General features: G+C 38.3%; 1 protein-coding gene across 1 annotated transcript in view; it reads right to left on the bottom strand.

The window, feature by feature from the left end:
- Positions 1–10,615, bottom strand: part of LOC112945711 — a 27,208-nt gene that overhangs the window by 9,761 nt on the left and 6,832 nt on the right. Inside the window, 6 exon segments of the mRNA XM_026037373.1 lie at positions 814–957; positions 2,903–2,939; positions 2,941–3,116; positions 5,755–5,920; positions 8,716–8,821; positions 9,296–10,615. The exon segment at positions 9,296–10,615 is cut by the window's right edge and continues 22 nt beyond it. Of these exon segments, the coding sequence (XP_025893158.1) occupies positions 814–957; positions 2,903–2,939; positions 2,941–3,116; positions 5,755–5,920; positions 8,716–8,821; positions 9,296–10,615 (1,949 nt within the window).

Raw genomic sequence — 10,615 nt, 5'->3', positions numbered from 1 at the left:
TCTTCAAAACCCGCCTGGATGCCACCCTGTGCCACATGCTCTAGGTGTGCCTGCTTGAGCAGGAAGGTTGGACTAGATGATCTCTAGAGGTCCCTTCCAACCTTGAAKATTCTGCGATTCTGTGATTTCAGCTAAGTCTGAACAAAAGGAAAAAGGAGGGCTTGTAATAATCAAAGCACTCAAAAGCAAGTTCACCGTGAGAAGGAAATCCACCGCAAGATATCTAACATCAATCTACCAACAAACATCTCATCTGACATAGAGAGCTAATGGATCACAACTGTAAAAAGTGATTTTCCTGCTGACTTAATCAGACATAAGGGCAATTACGTCCGATAACTGGAATAATTCTCTGTTCTACACAGAAGCAAATTCTGTGGTCTCTTATTGGCAAGTAATGCCTTGAGAATGGCAAAATTTACCATTTCGGATTTACACTTCATAGAGAAAAGGTTGTAAAGAGCTCCTCTAAGTGGAATACATATGGTATTGCAGCCTTACTGTATGACAATTCTTTGTAAAACTAAGGTGCAAAGCAGCAGGTACAATGGCCTCTCACTACATCTGCAAACAATAGGATATTCGATTAAGCAAAAGAGAAAGAAGATTTCTCTCCTGATATTGCAAAAGCAGAAAACAAATACAAGCAAAGTCACGCTGAATCACAGCACAAAGTCACTGTAAATAAAACATAACTATGCTGTTATGAACATGTTAATTTGAACAAATTTTGATCCCAAAGAGCATTCTCTATTTCTGGAGATAGATTTTCTAAATTGTGGAAATGTAAGTATTGGCAATAGGAATGCATACTTTGATATTCACATTTCTGAAGAAGGGTTTCTGCAAAGATGTTTTTATTCTCACAGGGATGGTACCATGGCTTTTAGGACTGTCTCTCCATGATCTTTCTTCCTGCTTGGATGAAGTTGTCTCTCGCAAAATAGCTTCTGCAAGCTAATGGAGAATTTATTATAAATACATTATTAATAGTTCAAGCTGCTTCTAGTAGAATCAGACACATTTTAGAGTCTGGCAGAAATACGCAACAGCTCCCAAAGTCTTCAGGTTTTCTGTTGCAATAATACTGTTAYCTAAGTACCCCAACAGCCATTACTCAGATACGCTAGGATGGTGCATAACTTCAGAATTTCTTTCAAAGCAAAGATACAGAGAATGGTAGTCTTTCATTAGGAAAATGGGACTAGTATATTCAACGTCTAAGACTGAAACCTAAACCCTACATATTTTAACACAACAAATGAAATTCCAGAACTTGTTCTGATGATTTTCCTCAGCATCAGGCACATCAGTCCTTATAATGTAGCATCCCAACATCTTTACATACAAATCCTAATGTCAGGYAAAGCATCCTCATGCCAGGCAAGAATTACTCTCACACAACAAAAATCTTCAGTGGCTTCAATAAAAGCTCTGCATCACCAAATATCCCAAAGCACTGAAAATACAGAAATTGTCTTGCAGCAGAAGTGAGTTGGCTTTTTCTTATCCTTGCTTTTTCTGGATTTTTTTATATCATTTTTTTGAACATGAGTTTTTTTTTTCTCTCCTCTCTTTGGCTTCAACAATAGATGGAAGGATGAGGCATACTAATGGATCAGTTTGGGCATATTAAAAGTTAACTTGAAAAAAGCCAACTTGAAACAAAACTTTGAAATTATGTAACAGTGTTAGGTGATAAGTCTTATTATTGAGTACATTAAAATAAAATAAAAAAGGGAGATAAACTCATTCACTACATAAAGCAAAAGACAGGTTAATTGGTGGTTTAAATGTTTTTTTTTTAATTTTTAGAAATTAGATATACAAATTAGATATGTAGGAGTTAAGGGCTAGATTCATTTTGCTCCTAGAAGCAGGCTATCTGTGCAAGATTAGGATTCATCTCACCAGATTCCACCATCTAGAAGATAGCTATCTATTCTAGATCCTCTACCTCAAATAAAATGAAATTAATCACTCTTTGAAGGCATCTATTTTTTCTCCCTTGAGTATACCAGAAGATAAAATGAACAACTTAAACCAAAATTCTGTCTTTCAAATTCTGGTCTGAACCATTTAATTTCTCCAGATTGCATTCCCCTGTATAAGAGGAGGATAATAGCATTCTTCTCCCTCCCAGCATGCTGGAAGATGAACACATTAAATGTGTTCATCACATATCATCATTAAATGTGTTCATCAGGGTAACACGGGATCCTACAAATGATCGAACAAATGAGACACTGAATGAGAAAGGACAACAGAAACTGTTAAACTATAACTCTTCAATTTCAGAAGATCAGCAGAGACATTTATAGTAGACAATTATGTTCCCCATGCTGCTCCTCTTCCTGCACCATCTCAGTATAACTTCTRTTCAGCAGTTCAACTACAGCTTTAGAAAGGCAAACCACTGAGAGTGTTCTCCCCTAAGTATTTACAGCACATAAAAACTGAAATGAGGCTTACTAAAAAGACCCACTACATCTAGTGCTACCTAGTGCAATCACCTTGCAGCTGATTCAAGGCCTGCTTTATTTAAAAAGTAAATGGTACTATATTCATAAAAAGTAAATTCTTCTCATTTTACTCCAGTTAACAAAGAAGTTGTGTACTTCACGTTCCTTTGTTGTCAGGGAGACAGGTGCCATCTGTCATAATATAAGTGTTTGAAATAGGTGGTTTAAACCACCTGACAGAAGTACACATTCCAAGGAGAAATAAGACCCCAGTGGAAGAGACCCACACAAAGAGTTTATTTAAACATGACTTACTACAGAGTTTYTACTTCCTGCAGGTTAATGATGGAAAAAGTAGAGGAAGAGTAATCACCCATGCCTACCTGAAAGAAAAATTTGAAAATTTCAGAAAGCTTTAAACTGATAATGTCTTCCAATACTGAGCTCTCTGATTTCATGTCCATGAAACTCCCAGCTGCTTTTTTTTCCCACTTTCAGCCTCTGATGCTTGGAAACTCTGAGCTCATCTCGAAGCTCCACATTCTGTCTGACCAGCATCTCTATCTGGTTTCTTAGCTCGCTGTAGGCAGCATGGCAACAGGATTCATTTCTCTTGGAATCCTCCTGCAGTGTTGCAATCTGCTGCTTTAATATCTGTCAATAGAAAGAAAGTGTGCTATGTCATTGCACGGCTCTGGATTAGGCATACYCATTTTACACATCCAGAAAGAAGCATGGAGAATTTTCTTTCTGCCAAAAGGTCTAGTGTGATATTTAAAGAACACACTTGAAATGATCTTAAAAAAGGGAGAGATTGAAATCCTGTATTTAAAACAAACTGAATTTCACCACATCAGTCAATAATTAACACAAATATAAATGATTGCATAGGARTATCTTAGCTGTCTTGGCTCCATGGGCAAAAGAAAGGTTCATCCCTTTGGGTGTTCAGCTTGTCCTCTATTCTTACTAGTATTCTCAAGGCTGCTCAGCTAGGCCTCTATTCTTAATAGTACTGACTCAATCAAATGGTTTGCATTTGACTCTGAATATTTTCCAGCCTGGAATGACCATGTTATAAAACTAGAATTGCTCACAAAACTCATTGAGTTCAGATACCAGCATAACACAGGCCATGCGATTTCATGAATTAATTTAGGAACACAGTCCACTAGCTATCCAGATAACTGTAAACTGTGTCTATACTCATAAAAAGAGATAATATATTTATATCTGAATATGTATACCTTCAGTATCCAAACAACATTCAAACAATAGATCCTATTATGCACTGCTCTGCTAAAAATGAACTGTCTGCTATCACAAAACATTTCACTATGTAAGTACTTCCAGAGCATGATTGACAACCTTTTGGGGGATAAATTACATCTAAAACTAAAAAATAAAATCCAGTTATTTTCCTCTGCTCCTTGCTTTTTCCTATTTATTCTCAATTTTTCATAAACTTCTTTAAAGATACACAGACAAAATGCTTTTACCAGTGGTATATATACAAATAGCACTGTGTCATTCTGCTAACTTAATATTAACCTTCATATATCCAGGGTTGCTACTCTTCCACTTAAATACAGCATGTCACTGAGATACAGTGCAAACAAGTCACCTCTGATGCGTTTTCCCGGACCATCTTCAAAAAAAAAAAAAAAAAAAAAAATCTACATTTTCCTCTTGCCCTTCTCCATGTTCAAACATCTGTTCTTCAAAATGTTCTCACTATGCTATATCACCATAGTTCATCTTTGTCAATATACTATTTTGTGAGGTTCTAGTTTAACCTTTGGTTATAGATTAAAAGCTGTAATTCCACCTCACTCTCCCACTTGCCAAGATTTCAGCAATATACTGTCTCTTCAACATTGCAATGTAATAGATAGATATTATTCATTATGGTTCTAAGACAAGAATAGGTTATTAAGAGGCTGGCATACACGGGCAGCCGTAAGTTTCACTCAATCTATAAGGCAGAGGATAAGGCAAAGTCACTACATTTATACACAGACCAACAGTGATGATTTCATAGCACCACTGACAAATTGTGAAGCACAGATAAAATGTTAAATAACAGGAAACAGCAAAACRCAAATAAGAAAAGGAGACATGAATGTTTAAGTGAGGATAGAAATTGAGTGGAACAATGAAGGTAGGCAAAGAACAGGCAGCAGAAGTACAGAAAGTGTTGGTTGAAAAATATCTGAAAGAACGAAGAGAACTAAGAAAGTGGCAAGAAGAAAGATAAAGAGCTTATATGAGATTTGCAAAGGTGTCGATGAAATACACACTCACTTCAGACACAAAGACAAAATACTAAAGGAACTGATTATAGTGCGCTTGACATAGTTTTAAATTGGTTCAGGTATGATAAAAGGTTTAGCCCTGGCAGCACAGAGTTCTGTAAAGACAGCATAACCCACATGACAGAGTGAAAAAATTTCACTGCACAGAGCAAAATTATTCTCCAGTATCTAATCCTCTCCATATTAGTCTGTAGTCTTTGGTGTGACAGCAGCTTTTCAGATATTAACAAGGGGATAACTGCATGAAGGGGAAAAAATGGGGAGGGGGGGGGGAGGAAATGCAAATAAAAACTATTAAATGCAGAAGTTTTTAAAAAATAGCAAGATATGTCTTAAAGTCAAAAATGGATGTTCAAACACTTCTCATGTAGTGACAGGAGTACATGATTAAACAGTTCCCATAAACAGCATGGAATAGCAAAGACATAATTTATAATTGAGGTAAAGGAAATGGAAATAAAAGAATTTGGTGCASCTCAGAGATTACTTTTTCATGTATGTGTGTCTCTACTCTTCTACACTCACCTATCTTGTCTCCAAAACTCAATCCTCCTCTTTGTTCAGAGCACTCAGGCTGGATACTGCAACTGTGACCAACCAGCAGAATTGAGCAAGAAACATGCAGTTTGCTGTATAGTCAGCCTATTCTCATGTGAACTCCCTTTTTCTCTACCTTCCCTTTATTTGTGTATCTGCCTAATTCTGGAAAGAGGGCATTACCATCCAGGACTGGTACCGTTCACAATGTGTTACGGCACGAACTGTAGTTGTTGCTCAGTAGAATTATRATATCATTAAGCAAAACAGTGACCTAATAGCACAAAAAAACTTCATTATATACCCAACTGCTTCTAAGAAGTAGCAGAATAAGCAACATCTGTGACAAATGGAAAGTTTCAGAAACTACCATAAGATGCCTGTACTGAAGGATATACATGGACTAGAACAGTGCATTTACTCTACACAAGACAGCTTACTTGTATTTCTTCTGATTTCACACTTTCTCCAGACATTTTAGGTCTTCCTTTGAACTTGCTATGTTCAAGTTTTTCTCTCTGCAGTGTTTGAATTTGCTCTCTACTGTATTCCAAAGGGTGAGTCAGCTCCTGGTTTCCAGTGGTCTCACACACATCCATTTTTGTTCTGTTCAGAAGGTAAGCAAGGAGTATGAAGCTGGTATAAAGACTAAAACAAAGAACTGTCTTTAGACATGTCTTCTTAGGCATTGTTTTTGGGAGGTTTGCACATGCCTCAAATACCCTGACACTACTCGGAGTGGCAACAAGAGATCAGCACTTCTGAATACTCATGTCTTTTGTGGCATGGAAACAGCCTTGCATACGTTCAGTTGCAAAATTTATTCTACTGAACAGATAGAAATAATTCTTTTTTTTTTTTCTCCTTCTTTTAATTTTCCCAACACCTCAACAAACACAAAATTAAAGACTTTCAAACTCATTTTCTCTGCAAGAAATCTAAATTAGGGTAGGCCCACAGAAGTCACTGTTTGATCCTTGGCACTACATTTATGAAGATAAAGCACTTGACCATGCAAAGCTGGGGACTCAGCTGTACTTCCAGCAGTCCCATCATTCCCATAAATGAGAACAGTCATACAGCGTCCTGGAAGGAGGTGAAGTACTTTGCTCGCCACAGGTAAGTCCAAGTATTAAATGTGGAAGCATARTATTGAGAAGATATTTTGCCTTGAAATTTAAGACATCAAGGCATGAGTAGTCTGGAAGTGACTTTGTGTAGCCCTAAATGCAGCATATTTGTATGACTGACACAGCTGTTTAGTTCATTTTTAATATGTTAAATTATTTGTTAGCCTTCTGCTTCACCTCACTTTATTGCCTACAGCCACCATCTGGTCATCAGTATTACTTGAAAGGCAACAAGAGCTACAAGAAGCAACCCTGATACCATTCTTCCTCTCAGTAATCGGTTTTATTACTTCATTGGAAAAACATGACAGTTCATAACGCTCCTAAGAAACAAATGGGCTTACCATATCCTGCTATTCATTACATAATTCTTAATTTCTGTTTTCTACCTTAAATATGAGCATCTAATACTCTGTTTAAATGCATGGTATAAATAATGTATCAACATCATGCAGTAAAATTACTAATTCTTCTCACTTTAATCCTTTAAAATTATCAAATATAGCTACCATATGATTTTGCTCCACCTACCACTTCTCTCTATCCAGAGCAGTTATCCTGAAATACACTGCACTTGAAGAAAAGGAAGAACTAAATTCTATACAAAACATCCTTCACCAAAGACTGAACAGTACTGTTTTTCTTGCATTCAGTAAAAGAGAAACCAGGGAGCTATTCCCTCCAGCATCTCAGCTGCTATCARCCTCTTCATAATTACATGAGTTGCATTTGTACAAATAAGCTAATCAGAGTTAGACACAAGCCCAACATGCAGTTGTCCCCCCGTGCCACACTGCTGATCTCTGGTCTTGGCACAGGGCACTTTACTGGACAGCACCTAGCAAGCTAGGAATCATTCCCAAAGGGCAGCCTGTAAACAGTCACCCTGGTCTGCAGGGTAAGACAGCTTAGCCATACTGAGGTGTTATGGTTGGCCTCAAGACCAAGAGCCCTTACCCTGGACAGATGTAACAACTAATGATACCAAAAGCAAGCACAACAAAAGCTCTTATGAGCCTCAGACATACCACAGTTCATACTCCTGCTAGACACTTCAAATAGGAGCAAGACGCCCGTTAGAGATGTAGGAAGGCTAAGTATTTTGCGTCAAGTCARACTCTTGCATGAAGCACACTGCAGCAAGTTAGCTATGAGGGAAATGGACATATATGTGAAACAAAGGTCTCTTCCTAAGAAAAGGCATCTTAGCCAAATGCAGAAACGAAAAATAATTGCTACTGCTGTGTATCCATGAACAGCCTCAATTCAACACTAAAGCAAATTATGTATTACACATACTGGACAACTTATTCTTGTTGAGGGAACTGAAATCATCATCACTGAATCCTCCAATACCAAGAGTCAGGAGCAATTCCCTTAGTGCTGCCTGGGAGGAGATGCAGCACACTGCCTCAGTGACTCTCCAGACTCCCTTGGGCACAAGACAAACACAACATGATACACCTCAGCAGTTTCAAAACTGCTGCCTCATCTTTCATGCCTGCAAAGGTCTATAAACAAGTACTTGGACACCAAAGAAGGCAGTGACTGGGCAGGTCCAGGCATGCCATGTTATTCTCAAAAGGATTTTCAATGCTTCCAGTGAGCACACATCATCAACATGACCCAAGAGACATGCATGCTATAGTAAGCAGTCAGGGTTCCTGATGGGCTTAATGCCTTAAAAATACAGGGCAGATACTTTACAGATAAATCAGCACAGGACCGATGCACTAAAGGGAGATAAGCTGCTTTCCACAATTAGTTTTAATTCATCATTTCAAAAAAAAAAAAGCATATAAAAAGAAGAACATTTCAAACTTCTCATGCATTTTTTTGATAAATATCTGAGTGAAAATTTTTGATAGTCTTGTGGCTGATGGTAAGAATAACGCCACTAAAAACCTGTGGTAATATGAAGCATCAAAGTGCTGCTATCTGCAAGGCAGTTTCCTCRGGAAGCATGGGGAGAAGAGAGAAAACAGTGCTGGGAGAGACCATACTGCACTCATTCTGCACCAATATATCACTGTACCATTCCACAGTCTTAGGGATTTCAGTGTAATTTGAAAATGCTCAGCAACTAAAAAAAAAAAATGGAAATTGGGCTTCTCAGCTTTGTCTCTTCAGCCAATCTCTTCACTGTGTTATCTCAGCAATTTGTTTTCAGTACTTCAGCTTTTCAAGACTGCCCTTGAAATGAGGCTAATCAGCAAATATAAATTCAGCAGTTTTCATGCACAAATACATTTCTGGTGGATCCAGATTTACCTGAGAAAATGCCTTTCTTTCTCTTCTTCTTTCATCTTAGTTGGTGAATGGGTTACTTCAAGCTCTAATCCTCTCGTAAGGACATTCTGGGTTTCTTATATAAAGACAATTATGTTAGTACACAATAATTTGCAAATACTGACAAACCCTTTATAAATATTTTGTCACAAACAGACTGCATAAGTATTATGTTTTACTACTTAATCTTTCAAAATTAACTCATTTCTGCCTAATTATTCAATATTTATTTTCCAGCACAGATCTTGTTAGTGGAATCCTGCCAAAAAAAAAAAAAAAAAAGGCAAAAAAAAATCCCTGCAAGCAACAGGTTTAGGAAAAATGACCAATAAAGATGGGGAGCCAAGAATAATAAGGCTCCCCATCTTCCCCATCAAGAATAATAAGGAGTTTGCAGGTACACCTCTCCTCTCCTTTTTTTTTTTTTTTTTTTTTTCCCCAGACTAGGACTTAGAAATACTGACAGAAGTGGGTAAATACACAGGTAGCATGCATTGAATGAGACATAAACCGTGAAGACAGTTTTCCTTGTATCGGTGAAAAACAAAACTCAAGTATGTCTTACCTACTGTGTCTGTAAACATTTTTTTCCGTAATTTCTCCACTGCAGGGGTTTCCTTAATCTTGAAAGTAGGAATCTGGCTCACCACTGTTGAGGGAGGCACATCCAGGCTTTTAATATCCTTGACACTATTCTCACTCTTTGATTGAGGCTCATGCCCTCTCCTTTGGGATCTTGTGAGATGAACTGGAGATCGCAGGACAGAAGAGTGACACTTGCTCCCTTTGGGCCTGGCAAGCCCAGTACTGGAATCACTACTGCTTGTGCTGAGAGACAGACCTTGCTGTCTTGAGAGCTCCTGAACATCTTGTCTCTGCAGAGCTGATCTGCTGTTCTTTTTCATAGGCATTTTTTCTGTTCCACTGGGTTCATCACTGGCATAATCACCATCACAGAGACCCAAATGCCTCCCTGTACAGTCAACTCCTTGAGTCCCATAATTTAAGGGATAACAAYCAGGGTGAGATTCAAGGTTATCATCACTGACAGAAGATGAACAGCTTGACTCACAGGACAAAGATGCAACATTGCACATGGGGACAGGTGTGCCATTCATTTGCCACACCCGCTGGAACTCCGGGGATGAGGTTTCCTTCTCCACAGCCTGTGGTGAGCTATTGGTAATTTTTACTATCTTACCATTGACCATCTTAAACCCAGTACAGACTCCTGTTTTGCGTTCTGAGCACTGGCTCCCCATGACAAGTTCCTCCGGACTTATTCRACTCCCCTTCTGACTCTGTGTAAATGCAAGGTCTGCACTTAAATTTTTAAGTGGACTTAAATTTTTAAGTGGAAAATGCCTTTTTTGGACTTTAAACAGTTTTGTGGCTATCTCTGTGAAATCACCTGTCACAGGCTGATAAGCTATACCTAACTCCTTTTGCACAGTACCCTCCAAAGATTTTTTTTCAATTCTGTTTGCTTCCTCTAGAGGATCTGCATAAAGAGTTTCACTTTCCTCACTTACTTGGACGTTAAATTCTGTTACTGTTTCATAAGGGCATGTTAAGTGCTCAAGCCAGTTTATCTGAGATGAGGCAACAGGACTGCCCTTCATACCTTCATCTTTCCCAGTACCTTCTCTTTCTTTTGGACTTTGCTCAAGTGCTTTTGCTTCACATTCAGTCTGAGCCGTTATTTCCCTCTTATCTAAAGCACAATTTTCATGTTGCTCACATGCACACGTCTTCATGGAGGTTCTGACTTGCGGATTTAACTGAGGTCATTTCCCTAGTTGCAGTATGCCTGCACGTCTTGGTCCAGGCCAGGAGGAGTGACTCCAGCGGTCAAAACCAGCCTTTCTGAAGTGCTTTCTCT

Source organism: Nothoprocta perdicaria, unplaced genomic scaffold (assembly GCF_003342845.1).
Source record: "Nothoprocta perdicaria isolate Ctin4 unplaced genomic scaffold, notPer1 scaffold_197, whole genome shotgun sequence".
Lineage (NCBI taxonomy): Eukaryota > Metazoa > Chordata > Aves > Tinamiformes > Tinamidae > Nothoprocta > Nothoprocta perdicaria.
Note: the sequence above shows the minus strand (reverse complement) of the source record. Positions and strands in the feature narration are given on the sequence as shown.